This window comes from Squalius cephalus, assembly GCF_949319135.1.
Source record: "Squalius cephalus genome assembly, chromosome: 11".
In the NCBI taxonomy this organism is placed as follows: domain Eukaryota; kingdom Metazoa; phylum Chordata; class Actinopteri; order Cypriniformes; family Leuciscidae; genus Squalius; species Squalius cephalus.
In genome coordinates, this window is record NC_137132.1 from 32,939,568 (window position 1) to 32,964,631 (window position 25,064).

General features: G+C 36.8%; 3 protein-coding genes across 6 annotated transcripts in view; 1 reads left to right on the top strand and 2 right to left on the bottom strand.

The window, feature by feature from the left end:
- brwd1 (bromodomain and WD repeat domain containing 1) overlaps positions 1 to 7,753 on the bottom strand; it is a 32,829-nt gene extending 25,076 nt beyond the window's left edge. For 2 of the 4 annotated variants that reach the window (XM_079885906.1, XM_079885907.1), the window contains exons 1-13: positions 7,280 to 7,753; positions 7,125 to 7,183; positions 7,002 to 7,031; positions 6,729 to 6,788; positions 5,758 to 5,817; positions 5,386 to 5,536; positions 5,206 to 5,298; positions 3,278 to 3,438; positions 2,973 to 3,194; positions 1,134 to 1,234; positions 975 to 1,045; positions 764 to 864; positions 623 to 663 (exon numbers count right to left, since the gene is read on the bottom strand). In XM_079885906.1, coding sequence (XP_079742032.1) covers positions 623 to 663; positions 764 to 864; positions 975 to 1,045; positions 1,134 to 1,234; positions 2,973 to 3,194; positions 3,278 to 3,438; positions 5,206 to 5,298; positions 5,386 to 5,536; positions 5,758 to 5,817; positions 6,729 to 6,788; positions 7,002 to 7,031; positions 7,125 to 7,183; positions 7,280 to 7,328 — 1,199 coding nt within the window. In that variant the 5' untranslated portion in view covers positions 7,329 to 7,753. The remainder of the gene's footprint in view (positions 1 to 622; positions 664 to 763; positions 865 to 974; positions 1,046 to 1,133; positions 1,235 to 2,972; positions 3,195 to 3,277; positions 3,439 to 5,205; positions 5,299 to 5,385; positions 5,537 to 5,757; positions 5,818 to 6,728; positions 6,789 to 7,001; positions 7,032 to 7,124; positions 7,184 to 7,279) is intronic. The other 2 variants (XM_079885908.1, XM_079885909.1) reach the window with 1 other exon arrangement.
- A 2,082-nt stretch (positions 7,754 to 9,835) lies between these two features.
- Positions 9,836 to 14,272, bottom strand: hmgn1a (high mobility group nucleosome binding domain 1a). The gene is made up of 6 exons (XM_079885942.1): positions 14,043 to 14,272; positions 12,811 to 12,837; positions 11,287 to 11,316; positions 11,168 to 11,209; positions 10,956 to 11,081; positions 9,836 to 10,855 (listed from the first exon to the last, which is right to left on the bottom strand). Exons 1-6 carry the CDS (start codon positions 14,058 to 14,060, stop codon positions 10,796 to 10,798), a joined length of 303 nt encoding a protein of 100 aa, XP_079742068.1. The 5' UTR covers positions 14,061 to 14,272; the 3' UTR covers positions 9,836 to 10,795.
- A 71-nt stretch (positions 14,273 to 14,343) lies between these two features.
- Positions 14,344 to 23,377, top strand: get1 (guided entry of tail-anchored proteins factor 1). Its single transcript, XM_079885941.1, has 5 exons — positions 14,344 to 14,793; positions 15,766 to 15,931; positions 20,789 to 20,856; positions 21,433 to 21,547; positions 21,725 to 23,377. Exons 1-5 carry the CDS (start codon positions 14,704 to 14,706, stop codon positions 21,796 to 21,798), a joined length of 513 nt encoding a protein of 170 aa, XP_079742067.1. The 5' UTR covers positions 14,344 to 14,703; the 3' UTR covers positions 21,799 to 23,377.
- Positions 23,378 to 25,064: the final 1,687 nt, after the last annotated feature.

Consider the following 25,064-nt stretch of genomic DNA (forward strand, 5'->3'; position numbering starts at 1 on the left):
TTATATATAAAAATAAGATAATAAAAATACAGCATAGAATTAAAAAAAAAAATCTTAATTCATAAAAATGTTTTAATTAAAAAACTTTAGTCAACCCAGCCCTAACATCCACACAGATCACGTTTACTTGTCGGAGCTAATCTACTCATTAGACAAGTACTAATTACAATATCAGAGGTAGGGGAGAATCTTTTGGCAAAAATGGCAACAATTTATTACATTCTTTAATGACTTACCAACCTTAGACGTGGATTGAGTGGTGTTTATATATGTGTTTTTTGTACTAATACCATCTCAATTGTGCATGTATCTTTGCTTGTATGTAGATATACATTAATATATGCACATATGTAACAAAATTATAATTTTTTTTGATCTTCAGATGTCCTGTTTATCAGATTGGGGATTGCTTTGTTGGGGCTGGGTAGGGTTGTTTATGGTGGGTGGGGTGTAAAAATGCAGTTTGCAACAATAAAAATTATATGATAAAAAAAAAAAGAGAAGCACTAATTAAACCATTTCAGTCAATGATTTTGGCGCTCCAAAACAGTTTCTGCCAAAAAAAAAAAACAAGAAAAAACCCCCAAAACAAACATTGGTTTTATTAAACCACCAATATTACCTCTCTCCTGAATGACAGAACTGGATGCTGTCCACCTTGTCCTACAAATGAAACCAAGTATTGTGAATCAGGACACACCATATGAGATACTCCCTCAAAATCTGTTGATTATTGAACTATTCCTAAAATCGGCGCTCTTACTGTGTGCGAGTCAAGCTCAGCTAGTTTTTCAGGACAGCCGCTGCCCAGGTAGTATATCCTGATGACATCATCTGTGCTTCCTGTTGCAAGGAACATGCCACCTGTATAAAGAGAAACAAATGCACACTGAATAAGCCTTACGTAAACATACACACGTGAAGAGAGAGAGAAAAAGCCTCCAGCAGCGGTTCACACATGCGGTCCCTCTCACCAGGGCTGAAGGAAGAGCAGACTGTCTGAACACCAGGCCTCGGCTTCTCTGTGAATTTGTGTGGACGATCGCTGGTGAACATTAAAGGACACAAAGAAGAATGAACATCAATCTCTGACTGGCTTCTCATATTTTCATTCTAACTTGAATAACCCTCACCTGAAACAGCTATTATTCACATCCCACTGCCAGAAACACACCGTTGCATCAGTTCCTGTGGACACCATGTACCTTTTGGAGCCCTTGACAAATGGAGAGAACTGCAAGGAGAAAGAGGGAGTAGAAATACCTGTTAGAGCAAGCGAACGACATGCCTGTATAAGCAGCATTCAAACACATGAGAGTCTGGTCAATATTGTAATACCGATTATTTAACACGATTATGAGTGGGCCGTATGACTAAAACCTTAAATGAGCCAGATTTCTGAAGGATCATGTGACACTGGCTACGTTTACATGCACATCTTTTGTTTCAATCGGACTGAATTCATTCCGATTGATGAATCCGAAACAAGGACTGGTGGGCTGTTGTCCTGCTCCACTTCACAGACGCAGTGAAAGGAGAATTTTAGAATGACGGGACACTCATTTATATGACACTTTATTCAACAGGAAGAACAGCTCGTTCAGCGCGCCATTACGCTATTTCTACGTCATTGCACATGCGCAGTCCTTTCAGTTTCGGATTTCAATCCGATCAAGTGTTTACATGTCCTCTCAATCAGATTAGAAAAAAGGAATAAACCACCCCTTTCAATCCGATCGAAATTTTATTCGGATCGAGCTCAGTCGGATCGATTAAGGTGTTTACATGAAGGCTTTTCAGTCCGATTGAGCCTTCAACCCCATTACTAATGGATTATCTGGTTGCATGTAAACGTAGCCACTGAAGACTGGAGTAATGATGCTGAAAATGTTGCTTTGCATCACGGGAATAAATAACATTTTATAACATATTCAAATAGAAAACAGTCATTTAAACTGAAGTAATTTTTCACAATATTACTGTTTTTATTATCAACAGTGAGCATAAGTGACTTCTTTCAAAAACATGAATTATTCCAAACTTTTGACCGACAGTGTCAGTGTATGATACACACTGCTTATCAATTCTGATTCTTATCGATTCCTAATTTCGATTCCTATAAGGTACAAATAACCTTAGATATCATTCACATTTAGTCTTATTGCAAAACTATTAATAGTACCTGAATATGAGCAAAAGTTAACAGGCTAAAGAACACTTACACAAGGAACGCATGCCTGTGGTTTAAAAATACCATAGAAAAACACCTAGCCTAACTAATATAAATGTCAAGCATTATTAAAGACAAGTAAACACTCAGTAATTAAAAAAGAACAAATGAAAAAATTAGCAATCGCAACAAATAGATACAACTGAATAAAGATACGATTGAAATAAACAGTGTTTTAAGATTTTCAGGTACAGAAACTGTAATCAAATGTAAATAACACTGCACTTTATAAATAAAATATAGCCTACATTACAAATATAGTTACAAAAGTTATTCAGTAAAGAACGAGTGAATTTTCTCTGTCTTTTGATAAGTGTTATTATAGAGACGGCAGCGGGAATATTAGGCTGCTGTCACTTTAAGAGCTGCACTGAAAACATCACGCGAGTCGTCTCGTTCTTGAACGGTTTAAAGTTATATTGAAATGCTCACAAAGGAATCGATAAGAGGAATCGAAATTTTTATTTTATATCAAGTATCCGATTCCTGACCTCAAGTATTCGATTTTCAATTTCCAACCTTAATGATGACGAAGAACTGCTATGTCACGTGAGCTTAACTCTACCGCTTATGTTGCTTAAAGAGCGATGTAAATGTACGTGTCGTTGAACAGCATGTTGGGACGTATCGTGCACTGTACCACGATACTACAATCTCTCCTCAAAGGCAGATCGTGAAGACATTATAATCGTTCACAAACTTAAATGGTGACATCACATGATAATTCATACAGCGCTCTCACCTGTAAAGAGGTAATAGATCCACTGTGGCCCTGCAGGACCGCCACTGGGGCACAAGTACGAAGGCACCAGACTCGAATGGATTTGTCGCAGCTCCCGGCCGCAATAAGGGTGTTCTCAAAGTTAACGGCGAGGTCTGATATCTCAGCGCAATGTCCTCTGAGAGTGGAGTGAAGACTTCCGTCAAAGGAGGACCAGATCTTCACCAAGGCATCGTCTGAACCCTGCGGGTCAGGAAACGCACAGGGTCAAGCGTGGGACGTCAAAGACCCAGAGCTGAGAAACCCAAGAGATTTGTGACGCTCACCGTAAAAATCCTGGAACCCGTTCGATCAAAGGCGATACAGTACACGGCCGAGAGATGTCCCAGGATCCTCCTGTGCATCCTCATGTGCTGATAATTGCTGACAGGGTTGATGGAGCTGAAGCGCTGAGCTCCGGTGAGCTCTCGGCCTCGACACACCTCCACTGCAACGACACAGACATTGCATTTCTTGCAGTTTGCCAAGACAAGTCAAAATGCATTAAACGTGGATCAGGGATGGCTATGAGCCAAAGTCAGAGGAAAGAGTCAACAGGCCAGGGCTACATTTACGCCATTAATTCAGTTTGCCCTGTCATGCTGAATCATCTTACATCAGCGTTCATGGCGTGAGATACGATGCATTAAAATGGAGGCCATTAACGCAGCATCCTTTATTTCCCAAATCATGAGGGTGTGCTAAGGTTTCTTTTTCCCCATTTCCTATATGAGAGCACCTCTGACAACCGATCCATGCATAAAAATACTAATACTGGTTTTTAACTAGTGGTTTTATTACTCATTTAAGAACGTAAATTCACAAAAATGTTGGAGAATGATTTCCGTGGATTTTCACAAATTGTTTTGTTTATGGAAAAACATGAAAACATAGTCAGTTAATTTGATTGATTGATTGATTTGATTTAGCCACATTTTCCACCATTGCTGAGTATTTTCTCCTTAAAACTGCAGTGAATCAAAGACAGTCTCAAAAACACGGTGAAATCGCTGGTGTTTCTGACGTCACAAACTCCCTTGTAACCAATCAGATCAACGTGTGATCGTCAACAAGTGGATCTCTGAGCTGAGTGAGTGAGTGGAGGCGGGGCTCATTTGGATATTCATAGAACCGCGTATACTAAATGAGGCAAAGGTGTAGAGTTACATTCAAACTATTATAAGGCATGAAGATTTTTTTTCAAAGAAAAAACATTTAAATTGTGATTTTGTTGATCAAAGATGAGTTTTAAGGGATACATTGATTGACTACAGGAGGACTTTAAATATTAACATTAATTTAGTAAAAAATGGTGAGTCTAGGTATAGCCTAATTGTCCATATTGTTGTGTTTCAATCAGCTAAATTTTGTTTATTCATTTTTATATAATGTATTTATTTTGTTTGTGTTCTGACCATTGGAAAACTGTTTTTATTCAATGTTAAGGCTACTTGTTCATCGGCCTGATTATGTTTGCATTGATTTTTCTATTTCAAGAGTTTAAGTCTGCTGCATACGCTATTTATTATGCCCTACATTTTAAAAATATTTCCGTTAAATAAGATAAGGCTGTTATTTATAGGTTATTTATTTTGTTTGCATTCTGATCTCAAAAAAAGTTTGTGCAATATTTGTCGGTGTCGCTGCAGCAAGCTTTTAAGCGCGCTTGAGCACTTTATGATTTATATTTTAAACGCTCATTATTATGGTTTAGTATTTCTCCACAGACGAATGAACTAGGAAAATCTTTGGTCGTGGGCTGCCCTAATCTTATTCAACAAATAATTAAAAGCAGAAAATAAGTTCACCATGCAAATGTAGTGTTTATAATCATTTATAAGTGATTAATCCAGGCACATCACTACTTTTTTAAATGCATGTACCCTTGCAAAAAAAACAAAAAACAACAACAAAAAAAAAAAATCTAAGGAAAAATACAACCTTTCCCTCCCCCTCACAACAGCATCTATTCTCTAATGACATGCTCCGCGTGAGCAAACAACAATGATCCAATCAATTCCCGACGGACACAATTAAGTCCTGCCCTACTGTTTCACTCAAGCATATGCATCACAATAGGGAATAAGAAATGTTTGCAACTTCCATTTCATGCCAATAAAAGAAAAAAGCAACCTTTATTTTTTTCCTCTGAGTCAGTTCAAATTTAGCCAGGGCAAGAACTTTTTGTTCCAGGTGAATAACTGAAGGTACTCACCAATATTGGCATCCCTGCAGCTTAAAGGCCTCTCTGGTGGTCTCCCTCTATGAAGGGCCGCGAACGTGGAGGCTTTCCATCTGCTGCTGCAGTCTAGAGAGGTGGTGGTGACATTTAGACTTGGATGACTGACAGACTCACACCAAGGCCAATGCGGTTGAAAGCTCAGCCTGATCTCACCTTTTGACCGTCGCAGTAAAGAGTGTTTCCCGGCACCCAGCAGAGAGTGCACTCCTGGCACGCCAGAAGGAATCTCTCGGTCCAGGATCGGACCGATCTGCTTGCATATCTGCAAAAGGTGATCTGGTGCGATATGTCTGTTGGCAGCAACCTAACAAAGAACAAAAGATCTTTACACCATGTGGATGCAATAAAGTGGCTTAGTTTATTTCTGTCATGTTTACTAATGACATGCATTTCCAAATGAAAAAAAAAAGTGGTCACTATATATTAGGTGTCTTTAACTACTATGTACTTACAAAAATAAAAAATGAATTGTTAAGTACAATGTACTTTGTGTATTGATGTTGCATTGACAAAAACAAAACCCACTTGTGCTGCTATTGAGGCGGACACAGGAAAGGTTTGCTGGTATGGGTACGGAGAGGTTTGCTGGTATGGTTTAATAAGAGTGGGTTAAAAGGTAAGGGAAGAGTCAACAGTGTAATTATAGATGTAATTACAGAAATTATTTACAGATGTAATCATATGCACATGTACTTTAAATACAAGTACAATGTTTAAAAACATGTACACAATAAGTGCATTAAATCAATTGATTACTTTACATCTTAGTACATATTAAACTATATAAAGTGGGACCAAAATACAAATATGCAATGATTTTTTTGTAATAGCAATACCTGTCCTTAACACTAAGTATAATTGCTCTTTTTTTTGCACCTTAAGCAATCCCATTTTTCTTTTTTCTTCTGTTTTTAGTGGATGTATCTGATTTCTGGATTCTCAATGTGCTTTTAACCAATCAAACAGACAACTAAATTCTAATTTTAAGTAGCTGTCTTGTTAAATTAAGTGAATATAAACGGTTAGGATAACTGACTGTGGTCGCGACCCGTCAGGAAAACATAAATAAGAGCCTGTTTCATGCGGCTGAGTGCAAGGAGTTTATGCAAATCGAGTCCCTTTATCGGCCAATCAGAGCGCAGGTCACATGCAAAATAAAAAGCCGACGGCGAGTCCTGCTATCTGATTGGACGATTTAATACCGTGACGTAGCCAAAACCCGACGAGGCCCCACCCTAAGTGCAATACAGCACTAAATAATAGGGAAGCAGTCAAAACACAGAGAACCCCCAAGAACTGCTCATAATAATAACGCGTTACGATCAAATTAAAGTAGTCAAAGATAGTACACATGTATAAGAAAACGGAAGGAAATAATTCAGATGCCTGTCATTTAAAGTCGAGCCTAAATCGGTCACAATAAACACACGTGTGAGAATTAAAACACACACCATGCACATGCTCCAGGAAAAACCAAAAAAAATCAAAACACTTACCAAATCTTCATAAGATCGTGGGTGTTCATTTCCTTCCCAATCCAAGCGACGTGGAAGGAGCTACCAAAAAAATAAAAAAGCCGGGTTAATGAGGAATGCGAAAGGAAAGCGACTTTTTTATTGTCTTAATAATAATAATAACACTAGCGGAAAATGTAAACAAAGTTCAAGGCACGAGATAATGAAAAGTAGCATATCGCCGAATCCATGTTTCAATCCAAGAGGGAGCCGAACAACACAGACTGATGGACATGAAGTCCTCGAGCAACACACCTGGTTCTCCTCCAGCTCACACACCAGAGCCTGCAACAGATGAGAGCGAGCTCAGACCCACTCGAGCATCGTTTAAAACACACTATTCTCGCATTAAAGTCTCGACGACTGAAGTCAACTCACCTCGGCCGCTTTCCGACACGGCCCCGTGCTCAAATAGCGCGATATCAAGTAATATAACTCTGCGAAAGGACACCGTTTATTATTGGATTTACGACACAGAAGCGATAAAAGTACCTGTTAATAATATTCCTAAATACTACTTTTTTGTGGCTTACCCGATTCAAGGGGCGAAATACTCCCATTTCTGGCTGCAGCATCGGCCATAGCTCAACGAATACGGTATTTGGAGACGAACTTTATGTGTAGTTTGTAAATTATATAATTATTTAATGTCGATTGTACGCTTCGTACCCCTCCACGATTGCTCCCGCTTTCTGTTCGGCCAGTTTTCGGTCGCCATTGGAAGTATGAGGCCTGAGCTCATCACAGCTACTTCCGGTTGAGCACCGGAAACAGGGGGAGGGGGTTCAACCGCTCGTCTTCTGCTTCAGCAAAACAGAGGCCACGCGGAGGTTTAAAAACACCAAACGTTCAATGTTCAGGTCGAAACGTTTATCGTCGTGCCGTTAAAAGCAAACATTTCCTCGAAGAACGACGAAAACGCGCGTTTCTGTTCGAGGAAGGTCGAGCGGCTCGTTCATGACGTCACGTTGAATGGCGACAGTAGAAACCGTTTATCTTTTGTCTATAAAACAGTCTGAGAAACTGATGGTTTGAATATTTAAAGATATGCAAACGACTAAACTTCATCACCCCTACTCATTATTACTTGCTTGCGGGATCACGTGATGTGTATTATATTAAATGTGCCGAATTTACTTGATTTACACACACATATGCCCACTGACAAGAAACAACACAGATTCTGAGGCAGAACAATGCAATAATAGACCAAACCTTTGGATCTTTTGTCTTCTTTTATTACATCAAAAAGCAGTTGCATATGCTTCATATCAGTGTCTATGCATGACACACAAAACATCAAATCAAGTGACTTATTTTCAAGAGAGCAAGCATACTATTCATGCAAACCTTTTTACAAAATAAGCTTGTTAGGTTTTAAATGATAAACGATGATACAGTTCCTATCGCTGATCATATTCATTCATATTGTTTATAACTATATTATTATTGCACAGATAAAGTTGGATGTATAAGTATATCCAACTTTACCCACATACAGACAGCACTTTCATGTAAAGCGATGCCATATCTCAACTTCTTGATGGTTTTTATCATTGCAAAATGTAAACCCAGCAGTAATCTGTTAAATGTGACTATAAGGCACTTATCTTCATAGATATTACAATCATTAACACTGTGATTTGCTGTAAAACTGCTTTGAAACAACAGAAGATTGTGAAAAGTGCTATAGAAATAAAATTGTTCAGATTTGGAGACATTCTGGCTGTCAGTCACATTTACTCTGTCCTTTGTTACTGTGAAGAACTATTACTCTGCTACGAGCACTTGAGGAAACGGACTGACGTACATCCACTTAAATCACATTATGTGGTGAAAACACATCATTCTGAGGTTTCATTTGTTTGCAGATGCCACTTGCTTATATATTTGGTGACATTTTAAATGCATCTTGAGTGTCCACATATTTATGGACCCACTGTAGTGAAACTCTAGTTACATTTTTAGTATATTGTTGTATTTTAATATGAGCTGGTTTGTGAGAACAAAATACATAGTTAGTGTGAAGTATTGATTAAATGATTACAATGCTGTCGACCGGACGTGTTTATGAGTATTGGTCACATACTTTCAGCCTGACCTTTAAGACACTAAAATAAAAGCTGAATGTAGAATAAACAAACTAAAATAAACAAAAATGTAGACCCTAATTCCTAAATCACATGGATGTTTTATCTCCTTATCACAGAAAACATGAAACTCTGATTAGATTCACAAACAATGAATACAGATGAACCCGCACTCTTCTGATATATATGTACTTCTGGCTCTGAAATTTTAAAAGTGTTCATCGGAGTGGTGCAATACCTTGTCAGTTTTGTCACATTTGAAATTTGAACACACATATAGACTGAATTCAAGGATTTTTTTGTGTGGTTGTAATAGAAAATCCTCTCCTCGCAGATTCCCTCGGGTCAGTTCGACCCACATAAGAATGAACGGGTAAAAAATGTTTGTTTTTTTTAAATAAAGTCTGGCACAATCCATAACACACACACAAATAAAGAGATGAGACTATAGAACATCCCTACTGCAGAACACACACACCTAGAAATTCCCAATAAAATGAATTTAATGTCATATAATGGGGCAATGGTCTTTTTTTTCTTCAAATAAAAATCAACCAGTGGCAATGCAGACCACACACACAGATATTAGATTTGAAAACATTTACAATGCAGAACAGTGAAATAAGGATTCCCAGTCCCAGCTTCATCAATAAAGAGTTTATAATAGATATTATAGAGTTTATAATCAGGTCTGTGTTCAGATTTATTTCCAAATATCTCAAATTATTTTATAGACATTAGACTGAAGGGCTCCCACATTTTGACAAATGAATTTCCAGGATTTATAAACATATTTATATAAGCTCCCAAAGAGCAAGTTCTAGCTAATGATAGAAAATGAAATATTACACAAAAACTATATACATATATACACATTTAAAATGCAAGATAACGTCAATAAAGAATTACTAGCTATCCCTTTTCACCTGGACTTTATCTATTGGATATTGAATCTTTTGTTCTATTTAATCATAGAAAGGAAAACAGTAGAGCAAAAAATCATGGTGAAATAACACCCATTTTATTGGCATATCATACCACTCATTACAGAGACCGCTACATAAAAAAAAAAAAAAAGGAAATAAAAAAGAAACTGTACATTTAACCTAAAAACCTTGAGTGATATAGCTACTGCTGGCATGTTCACGTGAAAGAAATTACAGTAATTTTCTCATAACATAAGCTACAACCTGCATGTTTAACACTGTAACACAGCTCTGTTATTAGCTTTGCTAACACACACGATTCCATTTTTCATCCTCTTAAAGTACCATCACATACTGCATATAGTAATTATGAAAACCTTTTCACAGCAGCTATACAACAACGTTATTGCAATGCTATCACCACACAGAGACAAAAGTCAATGTAAAACACAAATCTGATGAGTGTTCCAGTACTAATGAGCAGGATCATTATTCAAAGCGGTTGATTCATAAAACGGTTTGAATAAAGAGGTTTCGATTTATAGAATACAGCTTACAATAAAAACAAAGAACCCCCTTCCCATACAATACGGGCTACACACAGACGTCCATCACATTGCCTATGGAATGTTAGTGTCTCAGGCAAACACTCCCAGCTTCAAGAAATTTCATTTTTAAAGTTTTAAAAATGGCACAATCACATCATCTGTTGCAACCTGTTCCGCTCCCCTCCCTTCTTTAAAACCAAAACAGAGTCAGAAAAATAAAACGATAACAACGATAACAAGAAGTAGTCATTAGTTGTTTCATGACTGCAAATCTTCTTCAGGAAAAACTGGAGTGGGAAAAGATGGAGTCCCTCTTCTAAGGCTTTTCTCTTGAAAGTCAGCTATAAAATGAGCTTCTAATTTTGAACTACTAAAAACCTGCCCTTTTTTGTTTTGTTTTGTTTTTTAGAAAATAGTCAATAAAAATATTCCTCTGTATTGTACAAGAAAAGAGGTATTGGAGCTCTGGTGAAATGTAATCTACGTTATTTAGCAGCTCCCTCTTTCTCGTCGGCCTCCTCGCCGTCTTCCTCTCCATTGTCCTCCTGTAACAAACAAACAAACAAATAAATAACCTTAACTGGCACTTATGAGCAGGCAATGTCATACAGGACTTCAGTGATGGATTCATCATTCTGGACTCACTTCATCAGCTTTGGTCTCTCCGTTCTCCGCTGGAGTTTTCTCCTCCTCGGGCTTCGCGTCCTCTTTCTTCTCCTCTGGTTTGGCCTTTTCTACATCCTTGGCCTTCTTGCCCCTTGCAGGAGCCTTCTGTGATGTTCCAGAAAATACACGGTTAAGCCATTGCCCATAACATTTATTGAGCGTAATAAAGCTTGTTTCGGTAACTGATTTACCTTTGGCTTGGGTTTGGGATCAGACTTTGTTGTTTGGGGTTTCTGTAAAGCAGGAGAGTCAGCGTAAGCCATGGGCATCACGAAAAGGTAATTGTGTGAATATGACAAAACCAACTTACTCCTTGAAGTCTCTCAGACCGTCTTTTGGGCTGTGTGATTATTGGATGAGGACAAGATGGGAAGGCAATACAAAAACAAAACAGGCATTAAGTATCAGAGTTGTATGTAAAACTGTGTTATAGGGTACAACGGGGCTAAAGGCACATTTTATTTGATTTTCCTCCAAACCACTAGATGGCACAAAAACTTGCCGCAGCACTTTCCAAAACATCCGCTTTTCAAGATGCACGTGGAAATTTGTCTGATCCTTGACAAGATCGCGGGCAGCAGCGCAAAGTTGGTTTAGCGCTAATTTGATCTAATATTTAATGATTTTTCTTTTTTTAAATGTAGATTTAAGTGGCAACTGAGATTTGCAAAAATGATTGAATATATTTTGAGACAAAGGTCGTCTTTATGATTTTCAGTTTTGTTCAAGGTAATTAAAGCAACAGTTTTTTTTAATAATGGAAAAAAATGTAAAAATATGGTATTTGGGGTAAAAGGCACAATAATAAACATGATAATAAAGATCTGTCTGACTTTTCCATTTGTTGATATGACATGGTTAGATTCTGATATGAAATATAATATATAGTTGGGTGTAAGGCTGCGAAATTATTAATCAAATACAAAATAAGTTTGTTTACACATAATATATGTGTATAATTATTTCATATATTTATATATAACTACACACACATGCATGTTTATATTTAAGAATTTTCTTATTTATATATCAAATAATTTATAATATATAAATATTATACATATATTTTATTTATAATATAAATAATCAAATATATATATATACATACACACAGGTGCAAATATTTCTTAAATATATACATGCATGCATGCGTGTATATTTATATATACAAAATAATTATACACAGTACACACATATTTTATGTAAACACAAACTTTTATTTTGGATGCGATTAATAGTTTCACAGCCCTAGTTGGGTGTCCATCTTAGAGATAATCAACATAATTATAATGAAAATCATATTTAAAAATGTGATTTTAATCATATAATAAAATATTCATTTTTTTTTTACTACTATAAATATACATTAAATTATTATGGGATCTCCTTCAATGCTTTCCGAATCTTTACTTTTTAAACTAATTTTGTTTCTGTATTCTTAAAATATATTTTAATGACACTATATTTAGTGAACAAAAATTAATTTTATTTATTAAAAAAAATATCTTACAAACTTTGCTAAAGTGATTGTTTTGAACAAGTATTAACTTAGACATTATTAAAAACATTATTTTAGCTAAAGTATTTATATAAATAATGCCTTTTAATAAATCAACCTTTTACCCCACCATCTCATACATTTAGAAGATTTTTAAACAAAATAAATGCAAGTCATTTAAATAAAATGTATGATACATTTACACAAAATCGGTTGCTCCATAAATGTCCAAAACAAGTATGTATCTATATTTTCTGCAATCATACACTTTTGTGAAGGTGTGCCTTAGCCCCGTTGAACCCCACACATGTAACAGTGATATAGACTGAGACTCACCCCAGCTGCTTCAGTGTCATTGTTAGCCTGTAGCAGAGGAAACACAAGCTGTTAGTGTGTGTGTGTACATACATGGCCGACTGAGGGGGAGGTGTCGTACCCCCCACACCCCCTCCAAGTTATGTGCAATTATGTAATCTAAAAGTGTATGTGGGGGAGGGGTCCCGTGCAGCGTCATACAATCCAGTTCCTTTATCGTGCGAGTAAATCCGTCGAGAAAACACAGCGAAATCAAATAAAAAAGTAAATAGAAATACCAGACGGCGTAGTTAACGACAGCGCGCTTATTTACGGCAGATTAGCGGAACGTATTATTATCGCTATTAGCGATGTTTTTAACGACAAATGTCCGTGTCGAAGGGAGGAGGGGAACATTAGCTCCGCCCCCAAGACACAATCCACGAGCAAACACGTTAAAATCGACACATCCCGCCTAAGTTTGTGAACATAAACCAGCTTTGGCGTCGAAATTTCCTTTAGTGGTTAAATAAAACGCGAATAAAGTCGGTGAAAACTTTCTTAATGCACTTTACAAAGTCCGTTTCAAAGGTCAAATGAACAATACAGTCACGCAAATACTTCGTTATGAAATAAACCCGCTGGGATAACAAACTCATTTGAATATAAGGCATGAAACGTGTTTAGTTAGGCAGCCATGACTCTCAAGACTAAGGTGTGTGTGTGTGTGTCCTACTCGAGGACCATATGGATTCGTACACAACTACACATGTATTTACAGTTACACAAGGGCCTAACAAAGACCTCACGATGTCCTCAAACATACAACTTTCATTAATTCGCATGTATATGGTTATAAAGATCGTTAAACACCGCAGGTAAAAGGAAAACATTTGCATCTCCATTAAGGAATAACATGCCCAAACATTACGAGGTTACACCCCTTTGTGTGATTATTACTTTGCGTATTATTTTTTACATCTTTAATGTAAAAGTTAAGGCGAGAATGCGCTTTATAAATGTGTTTTTATTTTTTTATATATATTTTTTTGTTACATATCCACTCGCAGTCGACACACTCTAAGTAAAAAGGCGCCAGATTCATGCCACCGACTCGCCTGCCCTAGATTACGAATTAACACATGCACCAATGCAGTAAACACTCATATAACTTTACATAAAGCGTCCTACCAACGTGCATATTTAATTATTGCATGCTTTTAAAAATCACACATTATAAAACAGAATAAAATTTCCAATAATGTTGAACTTACTTTGCTCCTTTTCGGCATGGCTGCTTAAAGCTTGTGTGCTTTTAGAACAAAAAAAGGAAAATAAATTAAAATAGCTTACGCACTGGTAAGTAAAGTGTAAAAACCAGGTCTAGGAAACACTGAAGCAAGCATTAATGTTCTATCGGAACAGAAACTAGCTGAAACCGGATTGGATCTCCCCTTTCTATATTCTTTCCACTATAGCACTAACCTGATGCGAGCTACGCTCCGCCCCTTCTCGGCGGGGATTGGCTGAAACGTCCTGGCAACCACATTTCAAACCAAAGCAAAGTGCCCGTGTGGATAGGTTGAGATGTCAATCACATATGTGCTTGTATCTGTACTTTAGGCGCCACTTTCTGCATTTGTTGTTTCAGTAAGCATGTAAATATATCTTTAGTGTTGGTTGCATAATGCATTGGTTATATATATAATATACATATATATATATTCATGCTTTGCAGATAATTTAATGCATTTAAAGAAACGCATCGCTTAAGAAAGAAAAAAAACACTTTTTGTCTTATAAACGTTACCTTTTCAGGTAGTTTAATGTCGTTGCATATTTTTAGATTATATAAGAATATGTTAAACATGTAACGTGAGCCGGTTAAAAGCAGTGTTTGTATTATTGGGGGAGGATCAGGGTGATGAAAAGAAAATGGCTGCCGGGTTTAACTGGTTCCTTGTACTGAGCTGTGTGTTTTTGTGCAACCTCGTCAAAACACTCCTGCCATCCATTTCTTCATTCGTAAGTATTGATTCAAAAGGGTTTTAGGGACGCTTAAGCACATCTATATTTTCAAAAGTATATTCGTCGTGATGTGACGCCATTATAATGCTCGGTGTTACAGCATGTCTGATACCCCTACAGGAGCTTCATGTAGTCACAGCAAACAAAAGCTGCTCTGTTAAACTACATTCTTTAGCTTTTACTTAGTAAAACTCATTCATTAACACCAACTAGGGGTCAGTAGTACTTGGACCAAACACACTTTTGATGTGGAGTATTAATATTTTCACAAACCAATAAAAAGTGCCATTCTTTCATGAATTAGACAATGCTATGTGTTACTTGGATGTACACATACTGAATGATCATTTATTAATATAATATACCATTTCATGAAATGGTACTCCAACATGCTCGTACCATACATGTCTAAAAAACAACATACCATATCCAAAAACATGCTAATGTCTTGTTTTTTAATGTTTAGATTATTGTTGTCAGTATAAAAAGTCAACATATCTATATTTTAAATATAAAAGTGATATAGAGATATAAACTGTGAGGGGTGGAAAGTCAACTGTGAGACAAAAAGTTACAATTACCTTTTTATTTTGTTATTCCGTGGCAGAAAATAAAACTTAATTTTAAGATGTAAACTCAGAATTCAAAACTGTGAGATATAAACTCTGAATTGCGAGAGAGAAATCAAAACTGTGAGATATAAACTCGTAATTGAGAGATGGGAAATAAGTCAAAAGTGAGATATAAACTTGAGAGAAAAAAGTCAGAAGTGTGAGATAAACATTGCAATTACCTTATTAATGTTTTTATTCTGTGGCGAAAATGAACATCCATAGCCTTCTTAGATCTTCATCAGTAATAACAATAAATCTCCCCTTTGATTCCCTTTTTTGGGGATATTCAGCGTAAAATCTTTGAGTACATTTGAATGCATCTAAAACGAATGAGCACATGTGTTTGTTCTCATAGCTGTCGAAGATCTTTCATAAAGATGCTGATCAGGAGACCGAGATGAGGACGGAGATCCAGAACATGAGGATGGAGCTGTCCAGCATCAACATGATGGACGAGTTTGCCAGATACGCTAGACTGGAACGCAAGATCAACAAGATGACTGATCAACTGAAGACTCTAGGTAAACAAAACCTCATGGAGTTTTTATTTTGTGATTTCTTAATAGGTGCATGTGCCGCAATATTGCAGATGAAGTGACAAGCTAATGATTGCTTTCTAACCAGCACGACACAGAAAGAAGCCCACAAATCAGCCAAATTGTGTCGTAACTTGTGTAATATTGATATATTGAAAACAAGGAGCAAAGGGCAGCAAATGTTAAGATGTTTACAGCCAGCGGCACACCTGATGAAAGTCAAACTAGCATGAAACTTTCCAAAATTGCATTGGTGAGCTTGTTTGTGTGATTGCCGTTGTCCACTTTAAAGTATGGTGACAACTGAGGAACCAAAAGTTTCTTCACTTCACAGGCCAAGTGTGGAAAATGGCAGGTGGGTTTCAGATAACGGCTTCACTATTCATGAAGGAAGACAAATGGCTCAGCTGCTGCCTGTCGCTGTCCTTCATGTCTCGTGTAGCCACAGTTATTGGAGTAAAGCATGGTTATAACTCGTTAAAGGGTTAGTTTACCCAAAAGTTAAAATTATATAATCAATTACTCGTTCCAGCCCCTTAAGACTTGTTCATCTTCAAAACACCAATGAAGAGACTTTAAATGAATCCTGAGAGATTTCTGTCCCTCCATTGAAAGTGTAAATGTATGAATTTCGTAGTTTAATCCAAGTCTCCTAAAGAGATACAGTCACTTTATACATGGGCTACACTATTTGGGGAATAAAAACTAATTGCATCTTCTGATAAAAATGTGTGATTTAAAGGAATACTCCACCGTGTTTTCATATTAAACTATGTTTTTCCCTTAACTAAGACGAGTTGATGCATACCTCTCTCGTCTCAGTGCGTGCACTTAATCGCTCAGGCGCGCGGTGACACTTTGAAAGCCCAGTTCATTCAATATGGGCTAAGCAGAGAAACAACCAAAAATGGATAACTATATTGTATGGCGGAATACCATAGCAAGTGCTTATGAGCACTTCGTCTTGGCGGAGTAATATCTTCACTAGAGGGAGCGGGGGCCGGTGAGAGGGTTTTTCACGAGTGAAGATATTACTCCGCCAAGACGAAGTGCTTACAAGCACTTGCAATGGTATTCCGCCATACAATATAGTTATCCATTTTACACGCTTAGAAAAGCGCAACGTTTTGTTTTGTGTCACCGTCCTAGGTCGAGTTACACTACGCGAGTAACTGTATTTAAATAGGGAAAACGTGGAGGTGTTTGGTTGTTTCTCTGCTTGGCCCATATTGAATGAACTGGGCTTTCAAAGTGTCACCGCGCGCCTGAGCGATTAAAGGAGAACTCCGGTCAATTTTAACATTGAGCTAATTTTTTTGTACATTTGGAGTGCTGTCAATACAGAGAACAACGACAAAAATCGGTGTTGCCTACACAGAGTTATTCTATTTTTAAAATTTGCACCCTGTTGACTTCAATGGGGCAAGTACTAAACCTGCTTTTAGCCTCTTAACATCCTTGATGTGTCATTACAAGTGCACAGAAAATGTGAGTGATTCCTTCTGAGTGAACACGAGTGAGTCTGACTGCAGTAGATGTGAAAGATATGTATAAAAATGATGTTATTTCAGCCAGCGCAAATACCTGTTTACATCCTGTTTTTCGGTTGAAGTCCAAAGTAGTCAATTGCCGAGTTCACGCGCGTGATCATAGGTGACTAAACCTATGCGTGTGAACTCTGCAATCGACTACTTTGGACTTCAACCGAAAAACAGGATGTAAACAGGTATTTGCGCTGGCTGAAATAACATCATTTTTATACATATCTTTCACATCTACTGCAGTCAGACTCACTCGTGTTCACTCAGAAGGAATCACTCACATTTTCTGTGCACTTGTAATGACACATCAAGGATGTTAAGAGGCTAAAAGCAGGTTTAGTACTTGCCCCATTGAAGTCAACAGGGTGCAAATTTTAAAAATAGAATAACTCTGTGTAGGCAACACCGATTTTTGTCGTTGTTCTCTGTATTGACAGCACTCCAAATGTACAAAAAAATGAGCTCAATGTTAAAATTGACCGGAGTTCTCCTTTAAGTGCACGCACTGAGACGAGAGAGGTATGTATCAACTCGTCTTAGTTAAGGGAAAAACATAGTTTAATATGAAAACACGGTGGAGTATTCCTTTAATGTAAAATCCAGGTTTGTCGAGCTTGTTTGTAGGGCTGCACATTTTGGCCAAACGTTTGTGATTATATATCTGTAATAATAATAATAAAATAATGAATTAATTAAGATACATTTAATTGGTTCTTGAGCATTAATCAAGCACGTTTCAGTTTCTTTTTACCATATTTTGATGTGATCTACATATGTGCATTGATGTTTATATGAGAATAAAAAGACTAAATGTACTCTGATCATCATTTAAAGTGTTTGTGTCTCTTCAGAAGACCTGAATTAAAGGGTAATTCTTGCCTTGGCTCTTTTTGTTAATCTACCCCAGGGCGAACTGTCGTTTAAAAGCATAATTAAAATGGAAACGCCACTTTTTAGTTTTTTTTCGTTTTTGGTCGACTATGATAGCATCAAAATCGCCATTTTTAAAACACTAAGAAGGCTCGACACAACATGAAACTGTGCTCGAAGTATCACCGGGGGCTCTACACATGAACTCCAGCATTGAGAACATTGTTCGTGTACACAGAGTTTACTAAAAAGTGAGTTTGAACAACTCACTGTAACTGTGTCCGTCGGCATTTTGACTGTCAAAAATAGTCGATCTCCGAATGTGAATGAACGACAAAACAACAAATTATCTGTGAATTTATATGGAACTAAGCTTTAAGAGTTTTTCTCTCCTCCCTGTTACGTTGCATTCGGAGATCGACTACTTTTTGACTGTCAAAATGCCGGCGGACAAAATACGGTCAAACTTAAAAGTGGCGTTTCCATTCTAATTATGCTTTTAAACGAAAGTTTGCCTCGGGTAGATTAACAAAAAGACCCTATGTTGTATTTTAGCGAGAGTTACCCTTTAAATCGCTTGGTATTGGATTTCTAAATTCCATCCATTTAGCTTGGTATCGGATGGCATTTGGACTTCATGAACTTTTTTGAGGGTGTCAAAGGTTTTGTTGTAATGGACTTTCAAAAGGAGACAGAAATCTTGATCATTTGTGTTTTGAAGAAGTATAAGTCTTATGGGTTTGGACTGACATGAGGGTGAGCTATGACATCCAAAGTCTAAAATGGTTTTGATCCATGTGTGTAGATCATTGTCTACATCTGTAGAACCTGACCATGGACAGTGATTCACACTGTTGGCCTCCAAAAGGACAGAAATGCACCTTGAATGTAGCTCACATGACTCTTGTGCTATGAGAAACAGACCAACATTTACATGAATAAATTGTGAAAATCTTTCATCTCATGGGTGCCCAATCCTCTTCCCGGAGAACTACTTTTCTGTAAAGTTCAGCTCTGATCAAACACATCTGAAGCTGCTGATTAAAGGGGGGGTGAAATGCTCATTTTCACTCAATCTCCTGTTAATCTTGAGTACCTATAGAGTAATATTGCATCCTTCATATCTCCAAAAAGTCTTGTTTTATTAAATTTTTATCAGAAAGATAGGCTGTACCGAGTCTTTCCGGAAAAAAACGAGCAGCTGGGGGCGGGCCGTGTGGGCGAAGCTTAGCTGTGCTAACGCGCCAAGCTAGTGACAACACACAGAGACATTTGTTCAACAAACAGTTTTACTCACCGTCCGGTTCCAACGCACGACCGCGAACCTTTATCATTGTGACTGCTCGATCCTTAAGCATTAGACGATCTGCAAATCCGTGGATCTGGGCTTTGTTTATAAAACAATCATCGTCGAAATGCAGGGAACAACAGTCTTACACAACTCCGTTTATGCTCAGGAAAACAAACTCCATCCACGGGTTCCTTAACGCTGGGTTCTTTGGGAATCTGTGCAGGGTTGTCTTGCCCTGGCAACCAAAAACACACTTCTTTGGTGACATTGACTTCCCAAAAGCCGGGCAGGGCGCTTTGATGGCGAACTGCTTTCACTCTCTTGCTCTGGTCTACGAGTGCGCGCGCGGCCGCGATCTTACCGGAGAAGTGCCCTTAGGACCCATATAAGGAAATTCCGCCCTATCTTACGTAAGACAGAGCCATACTCGAAAAAAACTTTCCGAAACTTGTGACAAACCGGAAGGAGTATTTTTGGAACAAAAATACTCCTTCAAACGTACAACTTAGTTTTTGAAACTTTGTCCATGTTTAGCATGGGAATCCAACTCTTTACCAGTGTAAAAAACTCAGTATGCATGAAATAGCATTTCACCCCCCCTTTAAGATCTTCAGGAGCGGGATTTGAACTGAAATCTGATGGAAGGTAGCTCTACAGGAGTGGGACGGGAATAAATTATTTGTTTTAAAAGCAGGGTTCCTCAAATCCAGCCCGGGAAGAGCACCGCCCTGCAGAGTTCAGCTCCAACACTAATGAAGCTAGTTCTTCAGACAGAGATGGTCTTATTATTGGCTCTGTGGCTCTACCTTTGGAGAGAGTGTAATGGTCAAGTGTACTTGGATCACGTGTGCCTTGATAACCAATCACATTACATGGGCTGTATTTAAGTGTTGTTTTGATGCCCTTCCCTCACTAACTTCCCTCTGTCTTATTCACTTATGTTTTACAAGTGCTTTACAATTTATTTTTTATTTTTTTGCTAACCCTAAAGCAGTTGCTAGAAAACGACAGGTACAGGGTTTGAGCAAAACTCTTGGCCTTCTGGGACTGGATTTGAGGAAAACATGAGTACGGTAGATGGAAATTCTCTTAGGCGTTTTGTTTATATTCTTTGTTTTTGTTTTTTCTTCCTCTCTACAGTCAAATCAAGAACTGCACAACAAGCCAAAATGAAATGGATTGTGAATATTGTATTTTACATTTCTCAGGTGAGTTAGGAGCATTTTTAATTTGCGTATTAACCCCATGAAGCCTACCGTATCATGTTTAATATGCAAATTGATCAAAACTTCGCTGATAAACCTGCTGTACACAATGTATAAGTAAAAGGCCGTTTAGTATAATTGTAAAAGCGTCCACCTTCAGACCATGCCTATTTTTGCTATGAAAACTTTCCAGTTTTTTTTCTGTAGTGGTAAACACAAGAATAATTTTTATATTGTTAGTAATATTTCTAGATGAACACTTTCTGGACTGAAGCAACTTAGGTTTACCTGATTACCCGTACATCATGTTTTAGAAAAATCGTGTAGAGTGACAACTGATATTTATTATTTATATGCATTTTATGTTAGTAGTCTGCAGTACTGTTATAAAGATGTCATAGAAGATACTCAACTGATTAATATGCAAAATGAGTTCTTCCATTTCATGAAATTCATTTTTTTTTTCTGATTATTATATTTTCATATGTCAGGCTTTACAGTGTTAATGTATCTGCATGCATCACTTGTGCATTTCTCTCATAATGGCGTGTTGTTCTGTTTTCTACTGTCTGTTGTTAGGCGGCCGTCATGATCTCACTCATATTGAAGTATTACGCAGATCCGGTCACAGTTGTGCCCAGTAAATGGATTGCTCCGCTGGAGAGACTAGTAGCCTTTCCTTCTGGAGTTGCAGGTATGTCCCAGTCACCAACGGTATTTGATGGGATAGTGGGATAAATTATTGATTTAAAAAGTCTTTAACAAAGTGACATTTAAATATATTCATGATTTACATGCCATCTGGATAAAATAAATCTAATCACATGGGATTTAGAGTGTTAAAGTGTTTTTGTTTTGTGTTTTATCTCAGGTGGTGTTGGAATCACATGCTGGCTAGTTGTCTGCAACAAAGTGGTGGCCATCGTTCTACATGCTATCAGTTAAACTAAGACCTCTGGCCTTATTTCTTTTAATAAAAAAAACAAAAAAAACATTCACTGTTCCGTTAAACAGTTCAAGTCTGTGGTAAATTTACAAGTTCTTGTTTAATGACATTTAAACAGTTTTTATTTGCATTTAGTTATAAAATGCTGACGTGAACATTCCTAACAAACATCAAAACACTGGTTTAAGCTTTATGAAATAAGTTGATACCATCAAAAGATTGTTTATTTATTACTTTTACCATAATTGTATATTTGGGCTTGCTTTGGTGTTACAGTTTTGTTGTTTTTTTGTCAGTGTTACAAATCTATTTATTGATTGTATTTCCAAAAAATGTCCATGTATTAATAAATGTGAAAATGAGGTATGAGAGTTTTATTGCTTCAGGTGCCTTTATAGTGACAAGAATATGTATAGGAACCCTTTGAAAATAACTGGATTTCTGCATTGATTACTCATAAAATTTGGTCTGTTCTGGCTAAACTAATAACACACAAACAATTGTACTTTTTACAGTTTTATTGGATATATTAAGTAATCATTCACAGTGCAGAGTGGAAAAATAATGACTTTAGTTACTTCTCGACCCCCCTTTAGCAGAGAAAGCATTCTTTATTTGGTTTTCTTGTGATTTGGGTCTAAAAAGAGTTTTTAACAGTAAAAAACTGTTAAACCTTTTTTTCTTAATTGTCCAGAACATTTTCTTAGAAGCTTTGTGGCACATCCAGATGATCTTGGACAAATGCTTCAATGTTTTAATGCTTTGAACACTATTCTTGTTCAGTGTTTTTCCTCCTTTTATTTATAGTTTTCAGAAGGTCCTTAGTTGTCCTTGGGTCTCCCCTCTTTCAGGATTGCCTGTTTCATTCATGAATTCATGAACACCTTTAGCAATAACTTTGCAGCGTTTTCAAGTTTTGTGCATCTCTGTAATGTGTTTTTAAGCTTTTGGGATCGAGGCATGGTTTACACACCCTGCAATCTTTGAGAAGAACAGATTTGTCAGTCTTTGTTTGGCACCTGTGCAACTCATACTTCCAATCTCGCCTCCTTAATTGACTCCAATTAGCTTTTGTATTCTAGAATTAGTAATCAAGAGGTTCACTTCGTCCAGCCTGCTCTGTCAGTGATCACTGTCTTCAATAACATTTTGAAAAGTAAAACTGTTTTTTGTGTTTTGAGTAATCAATGCAGACATCCAGATATCAAATTGATCAGAAATCTGTTCTTGCCACTTTATTTGGTTTGTTTGTATGTAATATGATTAAAAAATGTCTTTGTAACACCCGTTTCACACATGATCCGTTTGCTGTACTTACAGTCCTTGAGCACTTCACACAAAACACGGGGTTATACTTTTGTAAAATACACAACATTTTATCTCATAATTTTGAATAAAAAAAAGATCAAGAACTGAATGTGCAGTAAGTAGCTGTTAGATCCTGCTGTGCCTTGTTCTAGTTTTGTGTCACTGACGCTCAAAATGTCAACGGATAGCATTTACCAAACACATTCAGAAAATGTAGAATAAAATGTTTTGAACCATGTTTTTTTTAAGAATAAAGAATGTAAGAACTGCACATTATTTGTGCACACATGGACATTATGCAGACACAGGTTTAAGTCTGGGCTGCCTTGTATCCCGTTGTCATATCTTCAGTTATGTCTCCATGCCTCAACCCTTCACTGGTCTGTCTAATAAGAAAGCACAGTGTTATTAAATGTTGATGTTAATATTCAAAGACATTCTTTGGGATAATGTGTACTGATGAAGACCAAGAACATGCATTAAGAAAGTAAATTATTGTGAAATGGGCATTTTATTTTATCCATTGGGAATTGATTGGATCATGAAAAGAGGGCATTACACAAATATGCAAGAATGCAGTCAAACCAAATGCGAGTTTGATAAAATAATGCTTCAATAGCTGTTTGTGAGGTCTTAGTGACATCAGCATCAAGAGCAAGTTATTACATTTGAACATGCAATAGAAGTTTTGGTAACACTTTACAATAAGGTTCATTAGTTAACTACCTTAGTTAACATGAACTAAGAATGAACAATACTTCTACAGCATTTATAAATCTTAGTTAATATTAATTTCAACATTTACTAATACGTTATTAAAATCAAAGGTTGCATTTGTTAACATTAGGTAATGTACTGTGAAGTAACATGAACAAACAATGAACAGCTGGATTTTTATTAACTAACATTAACACAGAACTAATGTTAACTTATGAACCTTATTGTAAAGTGTTGCCGAAGTTAAATGCACCAATGAATCAGTCACAATAAGACCAGGAATGTGCATTAGGCTAGGTAAAAAAGGTCAATTGACTTCAACAAAAGTAATTTAGTTAATTTGATGATGTTTTATGTGTTTAAGTGTTTAGCGATGTTGTGTAGATCAAGAAGAGGAAAGGTCCAAGCACCGAACCCTGAGGAACCCCAGTGGTTAGTTTAAACTTACTCAAAAAGAATTCTACTTTTGAGAGTAATTTAAGCCTAACTTTTGAAATACTTGACCCTGAGGAATAAATATTGAATTGTGCATCCCTGCAGGTCTCATCCAATAGCATAACCATCTCCTCCTCATACACATTTTCCCCTTTTTTAAGGGAAAAAAAAAACATTACAGAAAGATAACTTGCTTTTTATGCAATTTTCTTACTGTTTGTTTTTAGTTTTCTAACATTATTTAATGTGACACATTATTTAATTTCAGTGATTGATATAACATAAGCAGCTTTATGGTGCACATTAAAGATGATGCATAAATGTACATTTACTCTGTATTTAATTACTTTAAATACGTTACTTTAACGTTAGATACATATTATTAGCTATAATTTTAGCTATACCTTGCTAATTACGATTGTTGACATACAGTTGTGGTCAGAATTATTGCCACCCCTGGTAAATATGATCAAAGATGCTGTAAAAATAAATCTGCATTGTTCATCCTTTTGATCTTTTATTTAAAAAAAAAAAAATCACAAAAATGGAACCTTTCATTGAAGTAAAATATTTGAAAGTGGGGCGAAATCAAATTATGAAATAAATGTTTTTCTCCAAAACACGTTGGCCACAATTATTGGCACCCTTTTATTAAATACTTTGTGCAAACACCTTTTGCCAAGATAACAGCTCTGAGTCTTCTCCTATAATGCCTGATGAGTTTAGAGAACATCTGACCATTCATTCCTCCATACAGAATCTCTCCAGATCCTTCAGATTCCCAGCTGTAGATCATTTGCAAATA